Source organism: Somniosus microcephalus, chromosome 13, assembly GCF_052327205.1.
Source record: "Somniosus microcephalus isolate GS21.2 chromosome 13, FLI_Smic_1.0, whole genome shotgun sequence".
In the NCBI taxonomy this organism is placed as follows: Eukaryota; Metazoa; Chordata; class Chondrichthyes; order Squaliformes; family Somniosidae; genus Somniosus; species Somniosus microcephalus.
Window position 1 is genome coordinate 104,881,439 of NC_140999.1, and position 25,484 is coordinate 104,906,922.

The window sequence follows — 25,484 nt, forward strand, 5'->3', positions numbered from 1 at the left end:
GTCCCTTAAGGTATCTGCCAGTCCCGCTCCAAACTGGCAGTGTTTTGATAGTTTGCGCAGTTCTGTTAAATAATCAGCATTGCTTTCATCCTTATGCTGGTTCCGTTTGTGAAACTTGAATCTTTCTGCTAACAGCAGTGGTGTGGGGTTTAAATGTTCCTTTAGTATCATTACTATGTCTTCAAAACTCTTTTCCATTGGCTTCGTTGGGGTTACTAGAATTCGCAATAACCCATACGTCTTTGCACCCATTAAATTCAACAATACCGACGCTTTCTTGTCATCTGACACCTCATTTGCCTTGCAGTACACCTCTATTCATTCGACATATGTAGCCCAATCTTCGACTTCATTGTCAAATGCGGTGATACTGCCACTCTTCGGCATTTTGGGTGTGGTTTAAAATGGCATCTCCCGCGCTTTCCTTCCTCCCCCGCTGCTGCCAATGGTGCTCCCGGCGGTCCTCGTGGCAATGGCGGCGCCTTGCGGGTTTCAGCGCATCTCTCTCTCCGACGCTGCTTGGCCCCTGAACACCGGCTGCGCTCTGCCCTCTCTCTCTCTCTCTCTCTCTCTCTCTCTCTCTCTCTCTCTCTCTCTCTCTCAGCTCTCTCAGCTCTCTCTCTCTCAGCTCTCTCCCCCGTCGACGCTGCTCGGCCCTTTGCTGTGCCGGTCGGGCTCTAGCCCGCTGCTGTCCGGGAAGGGTCTGCGCACTACCTGTTGCCAGCCCGTTTCGCTGGACCACCTCGACTGGAAAGCCAAGCCTGGCTCTCGACAGCCTCCCCCGCAATTCTCGAGTCTCTGCTGGATGACTGGGCAGTTGCCCGTGGTCGACGCCCGAGTCTCTGGCCTTGACCTCCAATCCACTGATCTCCAGGAACGAATCCCCGGGCGGTGATGCAGAATTGCAGGTAGGTTCGAACCTGCCTCGTCGCCAATGTTACGTCTGTGTATAATCAGACACAGACTGCGGAGAACGGTACAAACGGTGTTTACTCAACGTGGCTCAGACTGCAACTGAACTGTACAGATTACTACTCAACGTTATATACAGGTGTGGTCACTGCCGGTACTAAAGTATATATGAGCTGTAAAAAGTAGTTCTCCCCCTTAAAGGTACATACATTACAGGGTTCCACTCCCTTAATGTGCAGCTGGTCTGTGATCACCGGCAGATGATCATGGCGGTGAATGTACAATTCCCTGGCAGCAGCCATGATGCCTTCATCCTGCGGCAGACCTCAGTGGCTGACCTTTTTAAGGCCCCGGCTCACCCACGAGGCTGACTTCTGGGCGACAAGGGCTATCCTCTCTGCCCATGGCTGATGACCCCGCTCCGTTTGCCCACCACCCCGGCAGAAGAGCTTTACAACAGCAGCCATCAGGCCACCAGGAACATTGTGGAGCGTACAATTGGTGTGCTGAAGCAGCGTTTCCGCTGTCTAGACCATTCGGGGGGCGCCCTACAGTACTCACCGGAGCATGTGGTGCACATCGTTGTTGTCTGCTGCATGCTCCACAACCTGGCCATTCGACGCACCCAGCCAATGCCAGCTGATCCTCAAGGTCCAGCAGAGCAGGCGGACGAGGAGGTGGAGGAGGAGCATGTGGGCGAGGAGGATCAGGAAGATTGGAGGGCTCCAGACACTGGAAGGGCCGTTCGTCAGAGGCTCATAAGGACTCGGTTCTAGGCCCCTGGGACGGAATGGTGGCTGTGATTCGAACAGCGCCCTCTGGTTCGCTGTAAGCCTATGAAGGCATCGATGATTGTAAATAGTGTATAGCTCGATTGCAAATAAAAAGTTTTCTTTATTTTCAAACAAGTACTTCCTTTCAAACAAGTGCTTCCTTCCAGCATGACAACGTAATGGCAACAGAAATCATAACTAACAAACTAACAGATAACTGTGTGGCAACCCAGCGAAACTAAACAAACCATAACAAACAAACACAACAGTTGTGGACTGCCTTAAAGCCAGAAAAAGAGACGTCTTAGCACCTCCCTCTACTGGTGACCCCTTGATGGAGACCGACTCCTCTTACGAGGTCGGCCCCTTCCCTCCCTGCAGCTCCTCTGTAATTGTACCCCAGTGGCTAGGTCAAGGCTGGGGGAGGCCTGCTGAGTGTCTGGAAGTGCTGAAGCCCCTGAGGGACGGCCTGGACGACCTCTGGGCTTGGAGGTCCCGCAAGCAGGTGGCTCCAACTGGGCATGTCTGCTAGCAGTGTGCCGCGCAGGTGGTGGCAGCTGCTCTGCTGACGTGCCAGCGGTGGCATCAGGACTGGTCACATGCAGAGAGAGGACACCTGCACCGTGGTCGGCCGGCACTCTGACGGCGCCGCAACGGATCATCCGCTGCTATCGACTGCTCCACAGATTCATGGCCTGCTGTGGTGCTGCAAGGGCCTGGGGTGATCCTGCCTGATGCAGCTACGGTGGCAGCAGTGAGTGTTCGCGTGGCCTCAATCTGCGTGTGGACGAGGCCAACAAGTGACTGCGTGGCAGCAGTGAGGACCTGCGTGGCAGGTGCCAGTGCTTCGGAGAAGCCATGAACAGTCCTTTCCGCTGCTTCGGACAAGGCCGGAGCAGTCCTTTCCGCTGCTTCGGACAAGGCCGCAGCAGTCCTTTCCCGCTGCTTCGGACAAGGCCGCAGCAGTCCTTTCCCGCTGCTTCGGACAAGGCCGCAGCAGTCCTTTCCCGCTGCTTCGGACAAGGCCGCAGCAGTCCTTTCCCGCTGCTTCGGACAAGGCCGCAGCAGTCCTTTCCCGCTGCTTCGGACAAGGCCGCAGCAGTCCTTTCCCGCTGCTTCGGACAAGGCCGCAGCAGTCCTTTCCCGCTGCTTCGGACAAGGCCGCAGCAGTCCTTTCCCGCTGCTTCGGACAAGGCCGCAGCAGTCCTTTCCCGCTGCTTCGGACAAGGCCGCAGCAGTCCTTTCCCGCTGCTTCGGACAAGGCCGCAGCAGTCCTTTCCCGCTGCTTCGGACAAGGCCGCAGCAGTCCTTTCCCGCTGCTTCGGACAAGGCCGCAGCAGTCCTTTCCCGCTGCTTCGGACAAGGCCGCAGCAGTCCTTTCCCGCTGCTTCGGACAAGGCCGCAGCAGTCCTTTCCCGCTGCTTCGGACAAGGCCGCAGCAGTCCTTTCCCGCTGCTTCGGACAAGGCCGCAGCAGTCCTTTCCCGCTGCTTCGGACAAGGCCGCAGCAGTCCTTTCCCGCTGCTTCGGACAAGGCCGCAGCAGTCCTTTCCCGCTGCTTCGGACAAGGCCGCAGCAGTCCTTTCCCGCTGCTTCGGACAAGGCCGCAGCAGTCCTTTCCCGCTGCTTCGGACAAGGCCGCAGCAGTCCTTTCCCGCTGCTTCGGACAAGGCCGCAGCAGTCCTTTCCCGCTGCTTCGGACAAGGCCGCAGCAGTCCTTTCCCGCTGCTTCGGACAAGGCCGCAGCAGTCCTTTCCCGCTGCTTCGGACAAGGCCGCAGCAGTCCTTTCCCGCTGCTTCGGACAAGGCCGCAGCAGTCCTTTCCCGCTGCTTCGGACAAGGCCGCAGCAGTCCTTTCCCGCTGCTTCGGACAAGGCCGCAGCAGTCCTTTCCCGCTGCTTCGGACAAGGCCGCAGCAGTCCTTTCCCGCTGCTTCGGACAAGGCCGCAGCAGTCCTTTCCCGCTGCTTCGGACAAGGCCGCAGCAGTCCTTTCCCGCTGCTTCGGACAAGGCCGCAGCAGTCCTTTCCCGCGGGTCGATGGACTCCGGCATCGTCCCCACTGCAGCCATAAGCTCAGTGTGCCTGAGCCGGGCCTGGGCGCTCATTTCTGCAAGGCTACGCACCTCCTCTGCACTCTGTGCAGTAGTCATGGTGGCCTGCCTCGCCCTCCAGGGAGACGGCCCCCGAGCGTCCCTACCCTCCGCACGTTGCTGCAGGCCGCTGGTTCCTCATCAGAGCCCCCCCCCCTCCCCTCAAGGGAACTACTATCCCCAGTCTCCACATGCAGTGGCTCCCATGAGGCTGGCACGGATGGTCCGGCTTCCTCCTGGTCGTCTCCTCCGAAGGCACTTGCACTGGCAGCTTGAGGGGCCGGCTCCCGAGCTGGTGATGCAGCATCTGAAAGCAGGGAGGTTGAAGAGTGGCTTTCGCAAAAGGATAGTTTGGCAGCAAGGGATGCAACAGTGCGGCAATGCTATGACATGGGTCCACATTGAGAAAGCATGCTGGCGGGGGACACAACTGAAAGGTGACAGCTGTAATAGTTGAGAACCTTACCAACACTGGACAATGGGGTCGGCAGCTGCAGTGGTGGCAAGACCACTCAGACGTCCTCCCACAATCTGGTGGACTCTCTCCTCGAGATCCGTCAGAGGCTCCACTTGAGGACGGCCTCCTCCGGTGCGGAGCTGCTCCTTTCGGTTCCGTGCCAGCTTGGCCTGCAGGGCAAAGGACGGGAAATGATGTTACATGATGCCCTGAGTTATCAGCTCATTCCCCCCCATGGTGGAAGGGCCCTTACATGATGCCCTGAGTGATGTTCTCATGCCCCCCATGGTGGAACAGCCCTTACATGATGCCCTGAGTCAAATGTGGATGCGTGTGACCAGAAAGGGCCATGGGTGCTTGCTGACAGATGGTCATTGGGGTATCGCGCACCTTGTAGCCATAAAGTCAGGTGCTCATGGAGGGATGCATAAGTTAACATTAACTCCACTCACCCTGACGACCCAAGTGAGGTCGTTGAATTTCTTCCGGCATTGGACAGGGCTCCTGGTCGCCATGCTGCTGGAGTTGACCCTCTGAGAAACATCCCTCCAAGCTCGTCGGTAGTCCTTATGATTAGGCCTCCTGCCATTGTTTGGGTATAGGACATCTCGCCGGCGCTCCACTGCGGACACCAATTCCTCCAGAGACTCAGTGGTGAAGCTCTCTGCTCTCTGCCTCACCCTCTCCATATGATCCAAGTTTGTTGTGCCAGAGAAGGGCCTGCGCCGATTTGCAGGCCTACAAGGCACAGTGTGGATGCTGGAGCTGCCTGACCCACCCCTTTAAGAGCTGGCTGGCGCCTGGAAGTCTTGTGGTCATGGGTAATTCAGAGCACCTGCGCTGCGGCTGGACGCCCCGATATTGGGTTGCGCTGGCATGTTAGCGCCTTAGGTGCCCCGTGTAACGCCTGAACTCGCGCCTCAATCACCTTTGGGGTGCTGCAACCCAATATCGCACGAGGTGTCGATAAGTTGCGCCTGGCTATAAAACTTGCGCTCCGCCAAATCTAACGCCCCAAGCGGGGCTATACCCAATTTCTAGGCCCTGGTATTTGGTCACTGTTCATTTCTTTCCTGGGTGGTAATGTCTGAGTTAATTGGATGTGAACAGCCTGATGCCCATTATAAAATCCAATGGCTTGTTTTTAATGCACATTGAAGTGAGTGCCTTGCAGAAATCTTGATGTATTTTCATGCTTTTCTAATTTTCAGTGTTACAATGTTAAATGTTCCTCTGTAATTTGATCACTCCTGAGGAATCAGCATTGATATAATGGGCCTTTTTCACTAAATAGGTTGTGATGAGTCTCTCTCAATCTGGTTACTAGTTACAGCAATGATGCCCTGATGCTCCATGGTCCTATCTTTCTTTTAAACCTTTTCTACTGGGATCAGCCTTGTTTAACTGCTTTGATATTTAGCCAGGACTGTGGCTTGTTGCAGGTTGTTGACTCTCTCGGAGTGCTAATTTACAAGGCTCTGGATTGGAGTCTAAGTGAGGATGAAGAACGGGTTCTCAGCCTGCCTTTGGAACAGTTGATAGAGCAAATGGCGCTGAGAACGGAAAATCAGCCACCAGGCACTATTGATGAAATTATTAAGGTAACTTGATGTGTGTCGGGTGTTGTAACTGAACTATCTGGCAGCATTGGCTTCACACAAATACTTGGCCAGACTTTCAGTCTGGGGGAATGGAAAAAGCCAAACATCACTAATTTATGTTACCGCAAAGATGCATTTTGATGCAATTTGTCTTTGACAAATTAAGTTTGACAAATAATACAATCAATCCTTATAAAGGATGATGTCCAATTTGGGGAAATGCCGATTTTTTTTAAAAAATTTTTTTTTTAATTTTTTTTTTTTTTTTGATGTATCTGTAAATGGTGGTAATTTCTCTTCATTTAGCATAACAAACCAGCTCCATGCAGTTGATGTCCTGGTATGGTCCAGTGTCAATCATGGTTCCCATGGGGCCGAGACCATTTTTTCCTTGCATTTATTTCTAGAATCATATAGTACAGAAAGAGGCCATTTGCCCCATCGTGCCTGTCCTGACTTATCCCACTCCTTGGTCTATCTCCGTAGCCGTGCAAATTTTTGCCCTTCAAGTATTTATCCTATTCCCTTTTGAGAGTTACTTTTGACTCTGCTTCCACCATCCTTTCAGGCAGTGCATTCCAGATCATAACAGCTCACTTCCCAATTATCTTAAATCTGAGTTCTCTGGTTGACCCCACTATCAGTTTGTTCAAATATTTGTACTTTGTCTGGAAGTGGGAGAGGTTCTCCACCCCCCCCCCCCGCCCCCCAATTGCTTTCCTTCAGCTCCTATGAAGATGCTGATTATCACTACAAGATGTGTAAAATTAAGAATAAAGAATTCCTAAGGTCCTGACAGCATTCTGGTATCAAATGTTTTTTTTTGTCTGCTCATCAAGGTTGAGGATGTTAGTGTTGGAAATGGAACTCTTATTTTAGGCATCCCACTATCTAACCTAACAATGGGTCCCACACTCAGCCCCAAGTGTGCACCCCACCTCCCCATACCTCTCACACCAGCCATCCTGTGGCCTCGAGTGAAATTTCCAACATAGTGCTGATTTGTGCTGTGATCTATTTCTCAGTAGGAACTGGGTTGAAACTGTCCAAACACACTAGACATGGGACCATCTCATCCACAGACACAAGAGTCTGGGCTGGATCTGAACCCAGGTCCCAGAGCTGAAAGTCCAGTAATTAATTTGCTGCATCACCCAGTTCCCTGCCTCCTGTACCTTTTTCTATTTGATGCTGGAAGCATGACTGTTAAACCCAGTCCTGTCCTCGCCCAATGTCTCCCACTCGTGTGTTTTCCAGCAAGATTCATGAGGGCATCCTGGAGCAGGAATTTAGTTTGTTGCCTAGATCAGGAGCATTGTGCCCAAGTAGTGCCTCAGTGGAGATCAGCTACTGAAGTGGGTTTGTATCGACCACTATCTCGAGTCGCCTAGATTTGCTGGTCAATGGGTGGTGGTGGTAAGTCCTGATGCTGTGCCTCGATGGGAATCATCTGGAACTCTCTTCCCCCAAACAGCTGTAGAGGCTGGGGGGCCAATTGAAAATGTCAAAACTGAGATTGATAGGTTTCTGTTAGCCAATGGTTACAGAACTAAGGTGGGTAGATGGTTAAGATACAGATCAGTCATACTACTTCGGACCTATCTGGCGTGTTGCATAGCCCTGAAGAGCGTCATTACGGTGGCTTGAGTTTTTGCTCTGAAGATCAAGTGATCGTTCGGTCGCCAGTTGATTGCATTAATTTTGATTTCTCACTAGTGGTCCGCGTGAAGGCTGCCATCTTCCACTCCGGATCAGCCACGATCTAATTGAATGGCGGAACAGGCTTGCAGGGATGAATGGCCTACTCCTATTCCTATGTACAGATCAAACCTGGGATCTGTTGGCCTGTGGATTAGTACTGTGCTGGTTGGTGCCTTTAACGCACTGGATGGTCGGGGTACCTATAGAGCACTTGTTGTGCAAGACCCATGCAGTGATGCCAAATTACCAAAACGTGGGCATTGCAGAGCAGGCTGTTCTCCAAAGGTAAAACTGCCAGAACACACTCGGGCTGCCATGGAGACCTGTTGTTGGTGGGTGTTCTGTGGCACTGTTCTCAGTGAGTCTTCAGTTCCATATTTGGCTTGTCACTGGCAGAGACACTCGCTTGCTCTCTCTGGGCCACTAATGGCAAAACTGCTGCTGCAATACAAACCATATGAGCCATTCAGTCCTGTAAATGGGCTGTATTCTGAATAAAGTCTTAAAAGCTAATTAATGAATTAAATCTGGGAGCTCCTTTAAGATCCTATAGTTGGCTGAGGGAAGTTGAACTGGTGACTTTAACCTTTTCTGCAGAGCGGTAAACCTATTCTGCTGTTTCAGATGTGTGAAAACCACCTCCAGAATCCTTCGGAGGCAGCAGCTGACTATCGAGCTGTGAGTAAGGCTCTGTTTGCTGAGACTCTGGAATTGCACAACAAATTGAACAGCATCAGAAGTGCAAAAATGGTGAGGCCACTTCCAACCACCACTTGTGTTTATTATGCCACCTTTTTAGTATAGAAAAATATCCCAGGGCACTACACAGCAGTAATCGTACAACGAGCCAGTCGAGGAGCTATTAGTAGGGGTGACTAATGGCTTGGTTGAAGGAGGAGACCGAGGCTGAGCGGTTTAGGGAGAGAATTCCAGAGCTTGGGGCCTGGACAGCTAAGCCACTACTGCCAATGGTGGAGCGGGAGGAGGGATGCACGGAGTGCTTGCTAACCTCAGATGGCCAAATAGCTCATCTAATCACTTTGTGGAAAATCAGCTGCTCTTGGCTAGTAGGATACCTTTTTTTATTCATTCGCAGGATGTGGGCTTTGCTGGAAAAGCCCAGCATTTATTGCCCATCCCTAGTTACCCTTGAGAAAGTGGTGGTGGTGAGTCTCCTTCTTGAACTGCTGCAGTCCGTGCGGTGAAGATACTCCCACAGTGCTGTTAGGTAGGGAGTTCCAGGATTTTGACCCAGCAGTGATGAAGGAACGACAATATATTTCCAAGTCAGGATGGTGTGTAACTTGAAGGAGAACTTGGAGGTGGTGGTGTTCTCGTGCATCTGCTGCCCTTGTTCATCTAGGTGGTAGAGGTCACTGGTTTGGGAGGTGCTATCAAAGAAACCTTGACAAGTTACTGCAGTGCATCTTATAGATGGTGCACACTGCAGTCCTATTGTGCTAGTGGTAGAGACAGTGAATGTTTAAGGTGGTGGATGGGGTGCTGATCAAGCGGGCTGCTTTAAGAACTAAGAGCAGGAGTAGGCCATACGGCCCCTTGAGCCTGCTCTGCCATTCAATAAGATCATGGCTGATCATAGACCTCAACTCCACTTTCCTGCCCGATCTCCATATCCCTTGATTTCCCTAGAGTCCAACAATCTATCTCCCAGCCTTGAATATACCCAAAGACTCAGTATCCACAGCCCTCTGGGGCAGAGAATTCCAAAGATTCACAACCCTTTGAACAAATTCCTCCTCGTCTCAGCCTGAAATGACCTACCCCTTATCCTGAGACTATGCCCCCTAGTTCTAGACACTCCAGTCAGGGGAAACAACCTTTCAGCGTCTACCCTGTCAATCCCCTTCAGAATCTTGTATGTTTCAATGAGATCACCTCATTCTTCTAAACTCCAGAGAGTATAGGCCCATTCTAATCAATCACTCATCATAGGACAGCCCTCTCATCCCAGGAATCAATCTAGTGAACCTTCGTTGCACCACCTCCAAGGCAAGTATATCCTTCCTTAGATAAGGAAACCAAAACTGTGCACAGTACTCCAGGCGTGGTCTCACCAAGGCCCTGTACAATTGTAGCAAGACTTCCTTACTCTTATACTCCAACCCCATTGCAATAAAGGCCAACATGCCATTTGCCTTCCTTATTGCTTGCTGTACCTGCATATTAGCTTTCTGTATTTCTTGCACGAGGACACCCAAATCTCTGAACACCAACATTTGAAAATTTCTCACCATTTAAAAAATATTCTGCTTTTCTATTCTTCCTACCAAAGTAAATAACCTCACATTTCCCTACATTATACTCCATCTGCCACCTTACTGCCCACTCACTTAGTCTATCTATATCCCTTTGCAGACTCTCTGTTCTCCTCACAGCTTACTGTTCCCGCCTAGCTTTGTATCATCAGCAAACTTGGATACATTACACTCTTCATCTAGGTCATTAATATAGATTGTAAATAGCTGAGGCCCCAACACTGATCCTTGCGGCACCCCACTAGTTACAGTCTGCCAACCTGAAAAGATCAGTTTATCCCTACTGTCTGTTTTCTATCCGTTAACCAATCCTCTATCCATATGCTACTATATTACCCCCAACCCCATGAGCCCTAATCTTGTATAATAACCTTTTATGTGGCACTTTATCGAATGCCTTTTGGAAATCCAAATATACTACATCCACCGATTTCCCCTTCTCTACCCTGCTAGTTACATCCTCAGAAAACTCTAATAAATTTGTCAAACACGATTTCCCTTTCATAAAACCATGTTGACTCTGCCTAATCATGTTATGATTTTCTAAGTGACTTGATACCACTTCCTTAACAATGGATTCCAGCATTTTCCTGACAACTGATGTCAGGCTAACTGGCCTGTAGTTCCCTGCTTTTTCTCTCCCTCCTTTCTTGAATAGTGGTGTTACATTTGCAACCTTCCAATCCGCTGGGACCTCTCCAGAATCTAGGGAATTTTGGAAGATGAAAACCAATGCATCCATTATCTCTTCAGCCACCTCTTTTAGAACCCTAGGATGTAGGCCGTCGGGTCCAGGGGGTTTGTCGGCTTTTAGTCCCATTAGTTTCTCTAGTATTTTTTCTCTACTTATATTAATTACATTAAGTTCCTCACTCTCATTAGACTTTTGGTTCCCCACCATTTTTGGTATGCTTTTTGTCTTCTACTGTGAAGACAGATACAAAATATTTGTTTAACATTTCTGCCATTTCCTTATTCCCCATAATAATTTCTCCTGTCTCAGCCCCTAAGGGGCCAATGTTTACTTTTGCTACTCTCTTTTTTTCCTTTTTACATACTTGTAGATCTCTTACAATCTGCTTTTATATTTCTTGCTAGTTTTCTCTCATTCATTCTATTTTTCCCTTTTTTATCAATTTTTTTGGCCAACCTTTGCTGGTTTCTGAAACGCTCCCAATCCTCGGGCTTACTATTATTCTTTGCAACATTTATAAGCTGCTTCTTTCAATCTAATGCTATCCTTAACTACTTTAGTTAGCCATGGTTGGATCACTTTTCCCGTGGAGTCATTGTTTCTCAATGTGATGTATTTTTGTTGAGAATTATGAAATATTTCTTTAAATGCTAGCCACTGCTTATCTACCTACATTTTAATCAATTTTTCCAATCTACTTTAACCAACTCGCCCCTCATCTATGTAATTGGCTTTATTTAAGTTTAAAACTCTAGTTTTGGACTTAGGCAAGTCACTCTCAGAATTTCACCTTAATTTTATCATATGATCACTCTGCCCCAGAGAATCCTTTTATGAGATTGCTAATTAACCCTGTCTCATTACACAATACAAGATCTAAATTAGCCTGTTCCCTGGTTGGTTCCATGACACATTGTTCAAAGATACTGCCCTGAATGCATTCCATGAACTCGTCCTCCAGACTTTCTTTGCCAATTTGATTTGTCCAGTCTATATGAAGATTAAAGTCCCCCATGATTATTGCATTACCTTGTGGCGCATGTAGGAGCAATCCTGTTGCAAGCTCCTACTATTGTAAGATTTAGGATCACAGGCTCACACAGATTACCCAACAGGGCTTTAGGAGTTGTAAGGCTTTTATTAAAGAGCTACAGTTTTAAAGCATAATCAGATATTACATATGGTTTAAGCCAAGTATTACAGACATACAACCCGTGACAGTAGGAGCGATCTATGACTCCCGAATCGGAATGCCATGACCGGATGGACGGGGAGGCAGTATGGTGGTCTCGGATTAGATGGATTCCTGCAGTCTGCTGCAGTGGTCACTTCCGTTGGGTCATCTCTCAAGCTGTTGGAGGTATGAGGCCATCAGCCACCTCGGAGGCTAAACTTAACCAAGGTGTTAGGCCGTAGCCACCTTGGGGAAGCCTTCGCCCCTGACTGCCTGATTTCCTCTCTTGGGTGTCTATATTTATAGTTATTTCGGTGGGCTGGTAATCACTGGTGTCAATCATTTGATCCCCCATCCTATTGTCCAATTGTGAAGCAGGAAGGCAACCCTCGCTGTCCCTTTCTGCATGACTGACAAGGCATCTTATCTTTCTGAGGAATGTTTTGTCAAGTTTCTTCAAGGGCATTTTATGGCTTCATGGCTCCTTGTTATCTAGCAGGTGCCATCCTCCCTGTTTCCTTGCATTTTACAATTCCCTTATCACTTCTATTTGTCTTTTGCTGCTTGATATTCGACCTTGCTGGCATTTCTGCTATCTTTTTCTGCTTGCATGTTGTCAGTCTCTGTTCTAAGAATTAAAACCCATCTTTGAATCTAACAGCTACTTCTTACACTATTTCTTGATTAATATTCTGTCCAACAATATAGCTACTGTTAGGGGGCCTATATACTACTCCTACCAGTGTTTTCTGCCCCTTGTTATTCCTTATCTCCACCCATACTGATTCTACTTCCTGATCTTCCGAGCTAAGATCCTTTCTCGCTACTGTCCTTATGTCATCCTTTATTATCAGGGCTACTCCCCCTCCTTTCCATTCTGCCTGTCTTTTCGAAATGTCAAGTACCCTGGAACATTTAGTTCCCAACCTTGGCCACCTTGCAACCATATCTCTGTAATGGCTGTTAGATCAAACCCATTTATCTCTATTTGTGCTACAATTTCATCTATCTTATGAATGCTTCGTTCATTCAGATAAAGAGCCTTTAATTTAAATTTTTACCATTATTCCCTGCTTTGACCGTCTTCTCTGCTGCACTGCTACCATTAAACTCTCTGTCCCTTCCTATCACACTCTGCTTATTTTTACCCAAATTGCTACACTGCTCTATTGCCTTGACCTTTCTCTTTAGATCTAAGTTTCCCCTCACCTGACCCCTCCCCTTTGCTCTGGATGGTGTCGAGCTTCTTGTGGTGTTGGAGCTGCCCTCGTCCAGGCAAGTGGAGAGTATTCCATCACACTCCTGACTTGTGCCTTGTAGATGATGGAAAGGCTTTGGGGATTCGGGGAGGTGAGTTACTCATAACATAAGAAATAGGAGCAGGAGTAGGCCAGTCGGTCCTTCGAGTCTGCTCCGCCATTCAATGAGATCATGGCTGATCTTCTGCCTCAACTTAATTCACCGGCCCGATCGCCATATCCCTTGATGCCCTTACTAGTCAGAAATCTATTGACTTCTGCTTTGAATATACCCAATGACTCAGCCTCCACAGCCCTCTGGGATAGAGAATTCCAAAGATTCACCACCCTCCTGAAGAAATTTCTTCTCATCTCAGTCCTGAATGGCCTACCCTTTATCCCGAGGCTGTGGCCCCTGGCTCTAGACTCCCCAGCCAAGGGAAACATTCTCCCAGCATCCACCCTTTCAAGACCTGTAATAATTTTGTATGCTTCAAATGAGACCCCCTCTCATTCTTCTGAATTCAAGAGAATACAGGCCTAGTTTACTCAATCTCTTCTCATACGACAGTCCTGCCATCCCAGGAATCAATCTCGTGAACCTTCGTTGCACTCCCTCTATGGCAAGTGTATCCTTCCTTAGGTAAGGAGACCAAAATTGTACATAGTACTCTAGGTGTGGTCTCACCAAGGCCCTATATAATTGGAGTAAGACTTCTTTACTCCTGTACTCAAATCCTCTTGTAATGAAAGCCAGCATACCACTTGTCTTCCTAATGGCTTGCTGCACCTGCACATTCACTTTCAGTGACTCATGTACAAGGACATCCAGGTCCCTTTGAGCATCTGCATTCCCCAATCTTTCACCATTTAGGAAATACTCTGCCTTTCTGTTTTTTCTACCAAAGTGGATAACTTCACATTTATCCACATTATATTCCATCTGCCATGTTCTCGCCCACTCACTGAGCCTGTCGAGATCCCCTTGAATCCTCTTCGCAACTGACACTGCCACCTAGCTTTGTATTATCAGCAAATTTGGAAATGTTACATTTAGTCCCCTCAGCCAAATCATTGATATAGATTGTGAATAGCTGGCGCCCAAGCACCAATTCTTGCAGTACCCCACTAGTCACAGCCTGCCATCCTGAAAAAGATTCGTTTATCCCTACTCTGTTTTCTGTCTGTTAACCAATTCTCAATCCATGCTAGTATATTACCCCTAATTTTGTTCACCAACCTCTTGTGTGGGACCTTATCGAAGGTCTTCTGAAAATCCAAATACACCACGTCTACCGGTTCCCCTTTGTCTACTCCACTAGTTACATCCTCAAAGAACTCCAATAGGTTTGTCAAACAGGCTTTGGGGAGTCAGGAGGTGAGATGCTCGCCACAGAATACCCAGCCTCTAAACTGCTCTTGTAGCCACAGTATTTATGTGGCTGGTCCAGTTAAGTTTATGGTCAATGGTGACCCCCAGGATGTTGATGGTGGCAGATTTGACGATGGTAATGCCATTGAATGTCAAGGGAAGGTGGTTAGACTCTCCTGTTGGAGATGGCCATTGTTTGGCATGAATGTTACTTGCCACTTATGTTGTCCAGGTCTTGCTGCATGTGGGCACGGGCATCTTTATTATCTGAGGAATTATGAATGGAACTGAACACTGCAAACATCAATGAACATCCCCACTTCTGACCTTGTGTTGGAGGAAGGTCATTGATGAAGCAGCTGAAGATGGTTGGGTCTAGGACATTGGCCTGAGGAACTCCTGCATTGATGTCATATGGCTGAGCTGATTGACCTCAAACAACCACAATCATTTTCCTTTGCACTACTGATTCTCATTGACTTCAATTTTGCTAGGTTTCCTTGGTGCATGGCCACAGCGAGACTTGTCTCTATTTTTAAACCAGTTTGTTTATGGAACTAACTTTCACTACCTCTTGCAATACAATCTAGGAAGATCGAGCACCTGCTTGAGAACAGCTTCCATGTAATCTTCTGATTCCCTCTAAGTGATTCTCATCAGAGGTGATGGCTTTATTGTATTCCCCAGCAAGATGAGGGTAGTCATTAAATCTGTTAGTGGATATTGTACTCCTGCTATCCCTACCTGCCAAACTGATGAGTTTAGAAAGTTCAGTACTGCAACTTTTTGCTTCATGAACTGGTGGAATCAATTAACTAAGTGGAATGGTTGTGAATGGACTTCGTGCAGCCCTTGCCCAAAAGGGCAAGATTTCTTCAAAGAATCTCCTGTATTCACTGAACCAACATGAAATATTCTTAAAGCTATCTGGAGCCCAAGGCTCTCCAAGCAGAGATCAATGTAACTTCTTGTATCAGTCAAATGTTGGAATAAATACAATTGTGGGCTTTTTCTTGCTTGTATGTAGAATGACAGAGAATGGAGATTTTCCACGCTGCTTTTTTTCTTGAAGTCTTTGCCTTGGTGGGATATGATTCCATGGGTGTCAACAGCTCTCTGGTACCTGCTGCTGTTCTTGTTCTGAGAGCCTGGACAATGAGTGTCCACCGAGATGGTCAACAGCAGGGGATATCATGACCGTCTGTTCAATGTCAATGTGTCCTTTTCCAGCATGAGTAACTGGCTAGCAATCAGGAGCAGGAACACATGTTTCCCCATCCCCAGATTGGAATGTGCTTGTAGGTTTCGGGCTGCAGCTCGGAAACAGCCTTTTAAGGTTGTTTTACATTCCTTTTAACCTCTGCATGTGCAGATGTACCATTTTACTAATCTAAATTGCTACAGGAAAATCTTCAGAACACTGCACAAACCAACATTGAAGTGTCCCAGTGAAAATTAATCTAGATCAGAAATCTCTCATCCTCTCCATTGAAACATGTGGAACTGCTTTGAATTTCTTCTCTTAACTTTAAAGATTTCCCTTTCCACCTTCTCGTCATTGATTTTATAAGTGTTTGGCATAGTAGACAGCTTATTCAATGGAACTATTTTAGTGGAATTCTGGCACTAGCTAGGCTTCAATCTAATGTTGGCATATCATGTTCATTGAACTTGAGGTTTTAACCTTGTGTAATTTTGTACCTTAATTCTTGCAGACTCTAAAAAAGCTACTGGAGGATGAAACAAGCCTAGAGACTGTGTATCAGGTGAGAAGATCTATACTTGCCAACATCGTAACCTTGCTGTCATTAATCCCTGATTCACTTTGTTCATTTCACCTTAAATAAAATGGTGGAATGTTTGTCTTCTGCTGGTCAGTTTGACTCAGTTGATAACTTAGTTGCTTCAGTCAGATTTTGGGTTCAAGCCCCACTCCAGCACTAGAACTGGCTGTGACTTAATGCAGTATTTGAGGGTGTGCTGCATTGTTTTAGATGCCGTCCTTTGAATGAGCCACAAGATCCTGTCTATGTTCTGGTGGATGTTTAACCATCCCATGGCACTATTTGAAGAACAGGAATTTCTCTTGGGACCCTGACAATCATTTCTACCTCCACCAAAAACAGACTAATTGGTTATTTCACAAATCATTAAATGGTTGCTGAGTTTGTGTACACAAGTCCCTGCAGTTCAACGCAAATCACAAAATTGCTTAAAGACATTTGGATCATAAAGTACCATCATTGTGCAGGTCTCTTTCTTTCTTGTCTGTTTAAAGAACAGGTTGAAGAAAAATACTTAACCCATCCCTTTGACTTATTAACAGCTCACTGGTTCTGCTTCTGGATCCTACTGAACACATCTTGATGACTACTGAAACGCAGGACCCCCACTTCACCCCTTCCCCACCTCAACTTTCTGCTTGTTCGCCCAATTGAACCTCAGACCAAGAACCAATTGATTCAACCCTTAATCTCTCCCATTACTTGCTGTGCAGGCACAGCCACAACAAGAAACCTGAGGGCACTTTTTTTGCAAATGCTGCAATCCAAATGTACAATGGCTTCAAAAATATATATGCAAATATTGAGAATCAGATAGTATAACTTTAGTATTGTGCTGTTGTTCATTGTTGGCGGCTCCACAAAGTATGAATTTTCATTAACTTCATTTCTTGTATACAGCCCTTTAAACTGTCATGATAGCGATGCTGTTGCAATGACACTGGCAGTGCCTTTACAATAAATTAAACAGCGTTTGTATGCCAAGATATTTATATTAAACTGAGCATCTGATAACTAAAACCTAGGTACAAGTTAATGCCTTTGTTCTGCTGGAATTCTTATTTCAAGTTCCTGTTTGTTCTAATGTTTGGGCTTTCATCACACTGAACATTAATGTCCAAATGTTTGACATGGACACTGAATGCAGTCTGAACATCTTCAGTCTGCGCTTGTCTTTTCCACCTAGAGTCGAGCATGGTTCCAGTTAATGGAGGAGCTGCGAAATGGCGTGAAGTTAAGGAATGCCTGTGAGCGAAGTTACAAGCCCCTTCCAATGAAACCCCGACTGTCTCCATTTAAGAAAATTCTGGATGACATTAAATACAAGCGCTATAGCCTACAGAAGGTGATGGTGAGTTTTTGCTGGGGGCGCAGGGAGCTGTGGCTGTGCAATTTGTGGCTGAAGATTGTGAGGCAGGTTTTTGTTGTGTATTCAGTAGGAAAGACCAACTCCCATTATTCTTGCTCTAATGGTTCATTTTTCTTTCCACAGCTCGATATCTCATCTGGGTAGTAGTGGTACAAATGGGAGTAAAATAAACTCTGACCCTATACAATGAATCTAAAATCAGGGCAGATTATCAGTTGCCAAATTTTCTTCTTCACTTTCCCTCTCCCTTGAACTTTCTAGGTAGCCTGTTGGCAGTTACATAGAATTATATAGGCCGTGTAGCACAGAAACAGGCCATGCGGCCCAACTGGTCCATGCTGGTGTTTATGCTCCAAATGAGCTGCCTCCCAATTCAGTTAACAATTCTTCAGGACTTTTTGTGCTTCCAGTAGCCACCAAGATTGAGTTTTTAATTCTCTAGTTGCATCACACAAACTGACAAAACTGGCCTCTGGGGAGCATAATGCATAAATAAGACTTTGCTTCATTTACCCTTCCTTTGTAAATCTCCTGACTGTTCAAGAAGACCAAATGGCTTGAGCATTCTGATGACCATTTCAAATGATTGAAATTCCAGTAGCTGACACAGCCCAGCAATACAATGGTGTGGTGATGGTCACGGTTACCTGATTCTTCAGTGCCATCCTGACCTGGAATGGGAATTCAGACCAAGAACGTTTACCATTGGTGATTGAGGAAATGAAGGGCGAGTTAGCCCAGATTGAGGTGGCACCTGCCAATGGGCAGAGCCGTACAGTCAGGCCTGGGAGCAGGTCCCTTACATTGTACCAGGGAACGGCGGAAGAGAAACAATTGTAAATGGTAATTTTAGAAACTTAAAATGGGAGGTTGGTAATCGAGTCCAGATATTCAGTAGTCATCTCTTTCCATCAAGTCATCAGTTAAAGCCTGTGTCTAGGTCGTCACCCATGTGTTCTCAACATGCACTGCATTTTTTACACATTCAGTAACTATCTCAAATTATTCTGCTTTATGTTGGGGCAATTATCTTCTATTAATAGAATTTAAGAGAGCACATTCCTGTTACGAGGGGCAAGTCTGAATGGGCTTGCCTGAGCATTAATTAGATTGATTGATTAATCGGAGGGATCTGGCTGCAGTTTCCAAACAGCCTTGTATGCTAATCCTCCAGTCACAATTGTGGTTTTGTTCATCTCACTCGATGCCCACTGCCAGAACCGCTCTAATTGGGCAATAAGCTTTTCACTTACACCAAATACAATTGCTAGGTTTGTAAAGAGTGTGTGTGAGAAATGTGACTCTTGTATAAATGAGCCTCAAACGCTGTAAACGTTTCTGCTACATACAGCCTTATGGGATTTGAGCTTGTTGAAGGTGCAGTATTTCAGGGCCTTGCTGGGTGTACCCCTCCCAATTTAGTAATGGTGGTTAAATGTTAATTGTGCTTTTGCTAAAACTAACGTCCCTGGACAGCCCAGGATAGCTTTTGTTTGAACGGAGTGAAGAGGCGTTTTTAAAATGTTTGGCTGTAGGGACCAAGGGGGAGAAATTCTGACCAAGGGTCATCGACCTGAAATGTTAACTCTCTGGTTTTCTTTCTCCGTGGATGCTGCCTGACCTGAGCATTTTCTGTTGTTACTGGAGAAATTCATTATAGCCCCATTTGGGGCACTAACTTTTAAAAGTTGAAAATATTAGCGGCAGGCGCTAATGCCTTTCAACTTTTACAAAATTCGGTTTTGCGCTCCAGGAAGGAAGTGGAACGCTAAATCAAGTGCACCACTTCGTTCCTGGAGTGCAGCCGATGGGGCAGTAGGTGTGCAGCGCTGGTAGGTGTGGGGCGATGCGCACGGTGATGATGCCACGATCTCCAGGAGGAGATCGGGGCGCAATGCCATACCGCCGCCGCAAACCTCCTGCCGAATATCGCAGGAGTCCATCTTCTCGCTGCACCCGGTCGATAAGTGATTACTGCCCTGTTATTGCCTCCCGGAGGTGATAATGGGAGGTGCAAAAGTACCCAATTTACCCAAGAGTCTTTCAAAGCCAACTTTGCTCTTGTGCTACTTTTCAGATCAATAGCAATCAACCCAGAACTCCGTGTGATGTCTTGCTGGATTTTGGCCTCTTGAGGTCCTTGTTGAAACCTGTAAGTATAGATGGTTTGCCTGCACACCAATATACACCACAATATTGGTCCAGAATTCAGTAGCCAATCTCCAGGATTTGACAAGGGTGAGGATGTTGATCTCTTGCTGGTGTAGTAGGCTGCATGCTTAGGTGAATTTGTGGTTGAACTATGTAGAGGAAGCGATGCCCCCATGTTTAGATATAGTATGAACTACAGTAAACCTCAGGATTGGGAGCAGTTTAGGATTCAACAAAGGAGGACAAAGGGACTAATTAAGAAGGGGAAAATAGAGTATGAGAGTAAGCTTTCAGGGAACATAAAAACTGACTCTAAAAGCTTTTTTTTATATATATATATATAAGAAAAAGATTGGTGAAGTCGAGCGTAGGTCCCTTGCAGTCAGAATCAGGGGAATTTATAATAGGGAACAAAGAAATGGCAGACCAATTAAATACATATTTTGGTTCTGTCTTCACAAAGGAGGACACAAATAACCTCCCAGAGATGTCGGGGAACATGGGTTCTGATGAAAGGGAGGAACTGAAAGAAATCAGTATTTGTAGGGAAATTGACGGGATTGAAGGCTGATAAATCCCCAGGGCCTGATAATCTACATCCTAGGGTACTTAAGGAAGTGGCCCTAGAAATAGTAGATGCATTGCTGATTATCTTCCAACATTCGATGGAATCTGGAACAGTACCCGTGGATTGGAGGGTAGCTAATGTTACCCCACTATTCAAAAAAGGTGGTAGAGAGAAAACGGGGAATTACAGACCGGTAAGCCTGACATCGGTAATGGGGAAAATGCTAGAGTCCATTATAAAAGAGGTACTAGCAGAGCACTTGGAAAACAGTGACAGGATCGGACAAAGTCAAAATGTATTTACAACAGGAAAATCATGCTTGACTAATCTACTGGAATTTTTTGAGGATGTAACTGGTAAAATAGATAAGGGAGAACCAATGGATGTGGTGTATTTGGACTTTCAAAAGGCTTTCGATAAGGTCCCGCATAAGAGATTAGTGTGGAAAGTTAAGGCACATGGGATTGGGGGCAAGGTATTGACTTGGATAGAGAACTGGTTGGCAGACAGAAAGCAAAGAGTTGGAATAAACGGGTCTCTTTCCGAGTGGCAGGCAGTGACTAGTGAGGTGCCGCAGGGATCGGTCCTTGGACCCCAGCTATTCACAATATATATAAATGATCTAGACGAGGGAACTAGATGTAATATCTCCAAGTTTGCAGACGACACAAAGCTGGGTGGGCATGTGTGCTGGTGAGGAGGATGCCGAGAAACTCCAGGATGATTTGGACAGGTTGGGTGATTGGGCAGAAGCATGGCAGATGCAACATAATGTTGATAAATGTGAGGTTATCCACTTTGGTGTCAAAAACAGGAAGGCAGATTATTATCTGAATGGCAATAGATTGGGAGAAGGGGGAAGTGCAACGAGACCTGGGTGTCCTTGTGCACCAGTTGCTGAAGGTAAGCATGCAGGTGCAGCAGGTGGTTAAGAAGGCAAATGGTATGTTGGCCTTCGTAGCGAGAGGGTTTGAGTACAGGAACAAGGATGTCTTGCTGCAGTTGTACAGGGCCTTGGTGAGACCGCACCTTGAGTATTGTGTGCAGTTTTGGTCGCCTTATCTGAGGAAGGATGTTCTTGCCATGGAGGGAGTTCAGCGAAGATTCACCAGGCTGATACCTGGGATGGCAGGAATGACGTATGAGGAGAGATTGGGTCGATTGGGCTTATACTCGCTGGAGTTTAGAAGAATGAGAGGGGATCTCATTGAAACTTTTAAAATTCTGACAGGACTGGACAGACTAGATGCAGGAAGGATGTTCCCGATGGTTGGGGAGTCCAGAACCAGGGGTCACAGTCTAAGGATAAGGGGTAAGCCATTTAGGACAGAAATTAGGAGGAATTTCTTCACCCAGAGAGTGGTGAACCTGTGGAATTGTCTACCACAGAAGGCAGTAGAGGCCAATTCATTAAATATATTCAAGAAGGAGTTGGATATATTTCTTAAGGCTAAAGGTATATGGGGAGAAAGCAGGGACCGGGTACTGAATTTGGATGATCAGCCATGATCTCATTGAATGGCGGAGCAGGCTCGAGGGGCCGAATGGCCTACTCCTGCTCCTATCTTCTATGTTTCTATGTTAGATGCTGGCTGTGGAGGTGCTACCATCCCCCACATGGGCAACCCCTTGACTTATGGTCTTGTAATTTGACTTTCGGCTATTGCCTATTAATCAATGAGCCTCAATACAATAGTTTATGCCGTGAGTCACTTCACTATGTATATTACTTTTAATTTTACAAGTATTGAGTTACAGCTTTGCTTGCACGTAATCTGATGCAAAGAGCTAGGTTTTTAGTAGTGTTTTATGAAGGAGGAGAAAAAACACTTGGCTAAATGTAATGGGATATATTGTAAAGAGCTACATTGACTCACAGCATCTGTAGGAACTACTGGGGAACCAAGTCGGATAACCCAAGTCCACCTGTTTGTATCTAAACTCTGCCTGATTGCATACTCTTCAATGTAGCTATTCGTTCCCCCTTTTTTTTTCTCCCTCTAAATTCAGGCAACTGCAAGGAAGCTAAGAGACCCGCCCTCTTCCACTCCTTGTCTGCATGAGATGCTGATGAGGGAGATACAGTCAGGTGTTAAAAAGCTACAGCCAGTGTCCTCTGACCTGGACAGCCAATCAAGTAAGTTCTACAAAAGATTAGTGCATTCATGAGACTCTGTTTAAGGTCCTTTCTTGGCTGTTGCATAACTCCATGTAAGTGACCTTGTTAAGACTCTGCTGCTGCTTAGTGACTTGTTTTTACTTCTAAATATGAAGAGCTTTTTAAGTGTTTGGATCATAACTAAACCATGCTTGCTCTAGCCTAGTTAATTTGAAATCTGGAAGCAAAAGAAAAGAACTTAGCCATGAATACCCTTGCTTCAGATTATGGTTTCTACAATGATCAATTATCATACCTATGCAAATCTTGTTACAATCAATAGCAATTGTAACTTTGCCAAATACTATTGTGTAAACAGACTTATCTGGGAGGCTTCTTTAACAGTAGGTGTTTTCCCTCTTGTGATGGAGCAAATGTTTAAATGTCTACTAAGGCCTTTGACTAAGAATACTACAATGGCTTCAAAGCTTTGGGAATTGATCTCTTTAAATGCACCTTCTGTACCCTTTGTACTCTTCAGCAGAGTATGCAGGGTCAGGAGATGGTTCCTGGTCAAGTGGAGCCTGTTTTCGAACTGACCCAAAATCTACAATGACTTGCATTATTATGGCATAATGCCCAAACTTGCTGTTCATATTGAAGTGCTGCAGATTGAAGGCCAACGACTTTGCTAATTCTAGCTGTATAATGGTGCATTCTACAATTGGACCCATCCAAGAATTGTAGATTGCATCAGTATGCAATCCCCAATTAGTTGAGGCAACGCTTGAGACTGAGGCTCTGGCAATTTTGTATTGAGATGGTTACAGCCCTGGATATGTTGGAATTATTTCTTTACTGCAGCAGTGTGGGTTGGCTTGTATTGAACTGTTGATGTTTTCCTGTAGTAACATCTTAACACTCCGTTATTGATGATTCTCTACAATGGTTGATTGTTCACCAGTCTTTGCAATGCTAGATTTCCCAAGGTACCTGTACAAGCTGACTTCCTGGCAGACACAATTGGATGAAGCAGCAAAGGTTCCATGTTTAAATGCAGCATTTGTTTTTCCCTCCCAACCCCCTCCCCTTTGCCCAGCAGATGATTCAAGTGGCCCAGTGCAGACTGCATTAGGGTTACAGTGTCAGGACACACCTGCCAACCATAAGCCACATTTGCAGCACCAACCCGAGAACCCATGGAGGACGCCAGAATTCATGGACCTGGAGTCTGAGGTATGAACTAGAGATGTCAATCCTGAATCTATAGTGTTAAGAGTTCAGCTTCGTGATTGGGACTTCCATGTGCACACCTAACGAAACCACTCCAGTCCAAAGATTGATTGTCGAACTTGTTTGCCTCTAGGTGGGTTTATTCAGCTGTTCTGCTGGATGGAGTGTTGCAGAAACTAATCTTTATGCTAGGAACAAATGCTGCCCATGTGGTTCTGCTCACTTCGCAGTTCATCATTTGGACCACTGAGTGTAGAATTGCAAATAAGCTGACTTCTCAAACCGAAGTTAACAATTCTACATTGGCCAACTGGTGGGAAGAAGAGATTCAGCTATATTGGGGAAGGGCATATAAGCCCTCACTAACTAAAGTGTAGTGCCTTGATATTTTTCTTGGGAACAAAGCCTATTGGCACAAATGTATGGAAGACATCGCCCGAGTCCATGTTGCAACTGTTTCAGAAATGTGAGTGAATTGTACTGTTTATACAGAGCCTCAAAAACTTGGCACAAATTGAAATGTAGGTGTGCAGTGAAACCTGAATTCAGGACTGAAAACCAATATTGACTGACTGTTATTACAAGGTAGTGTCTACAGTTATGGTTACTATTTTTAACTGGTAGGAATATTAGCCAATTAAGAACCATAGGATAGTTTTGGAGATCTGGGAGTGCACAGAACCAGGTAGACTTTGGTGTTGGCATTGAAGCACAGTCTATTGAAGCTCCCATCAGGTGGTTGGCCACACTTGTACCCATGCTTCTCCCCATACCAGCTGGGCTCAGTACTACTAAATATAGTAAAATCATGACTAAATGAGTGTTTTAAGAGTTTGAAGGCTAGAAGAGCAGACAGGAGTTCCATAATTTCATATCCCAGGTCTTGATTTTCCACAATCTGGAGATTTAGGGAGGAGGAAGAACAGATCAGACAGTAACTGTAATTTAAAATAATCCATTTTCTTTTGTGAAGGAGTATTAATTATAATTATACACTCAAAATGGAAGGGGTGGGGAGAAGGGAGACTAGTGGTGAACTTGTACCAAAAAGGAGAAAGATGGTACATAACTAGTTCTGGTGCAGTGGTGCTGCTGTCATTGTTTCTGGTCTAAAGCCACCCTGTGGATCATTGAGACTTATTGGCCCCTCTAGGCTCAAGTTCCATTCAGACATTGTAGTTCCCTGAAAATGGATTTAAGGAGTCCATATAAGGTGTACGTGGACAGCACAAGCAGGTAAAGGTTATCTGTTACCTGCATTATTTGACTCTTATCAATATCGGGAACCAGCTTCCCACAATCCCATCATGACGCCTCAGTGGAATTTGAAAAGCTGTAACAGCTGGTAACGTGCCCATACTTGGTAAGCATAAATCAACCTGGCTTGCTTTCCCTATAGAGTTTCATTACCAGTGCGAGATTTGGTAGTTTTAGTTGCATAGTCTTTTTTTCTTTAGCTCTTGCAAATATTAATTACTGGTGAGTTATCTCGATGCTGATTGGTTGCTATATTTCCAGGCAGATCTCTTGGGCTCGGCGCATAACTGTGAGAAAAGTGAAAGAAAGGAGCAGTCATCTGATGCGGCCTACAGCAGTGCAGGTAGGAGCAGGCTCCAGTATTGTACAGGGCAGGAGAGGGATGTACATCGTCCCTGTTGCTGGAAGGATTTGGAAAGAAGTTGGCGATCTCGTGAAGCATTATAGGAGTACATGAAAGTCCAGCACTGGGGGTAGGGAACTCTGCAGGTGGATCTGGCTGGTCCTAAAAACTAATGCCATTCGATTGTCCACTCCCTCCAAAGCTAACCAATTCTCAATTTTTTCACACTGCCCCTACGGGCAGTGTGTTCCACATGTTCGCCGTCTGTGTAAAGTAGCTGAAACTAAATATGTATGCATATTTGCTTGAGCCCTTTCTGGCAATCTTGAACATATTATCAGGTTTTAATTTTATCTTGCTGTAATTTTTAATGCATCAATAATATGCCACGGT

The 25,484-nt window shown here is 46.1% G+C and overlaps 1 protein-coding gene across 5 annotated transcripts in view; it reads left to right on the top strand.

Moving 5' to 3' along the window:
• The window catches only part of LOC147108519 (protein spire homolog 1-like), a 70,095-nt gene that overhangs the window by 18,782 nt on the left and 25,829 nt on the right, over positions 1 to 25,484 (top strand). For 4 of the 5 annotated variants that reach the window (XR_015080605.1, XM_086005173.1, XM_086005172.1 and 1 more), the window contains 8 exons: positions 5,675 to 5,833; positions 8,159 to 8,284; positions 16,004 to 16,054; positions 17,259 to 17,423; positions 19,519 to 19,593; positions 22,171 to 22,297; positions 23,358 to 23,494; positions 25,010 to 25,091. Coding sequence is in view for 4 of the 5 variants with exons in the window: in XM_086005173.1 (XP_085861299.1) it covers positions 5,675 to 5,833; positions 8,159 to 8,284; positions 16,004 to 16,054; positions 17,259 to 17,423; positions 19,519 to 19,593; positions 22,171 to 22,297; positions 23,358 to 23,494; positions 25,010 to 25,091 (922 nt within the window). In the remaining variant the exon portion in view is untranslated. The remainder of the gene's footprint in view (positions 1 to 5,674; positions 5,834 to 8,158; positions 8,285 to 16,003; positions 16,055 to 17,258; positions 17,424 to 19,518; positions 19,594 to 22,170; positions 22,298 to 23,357; positions 23,495 to 25,009; positions 25,092 to 25,484) is intronic. The other variant, XM_086005174.1, reaches the window with a different exon arrangement.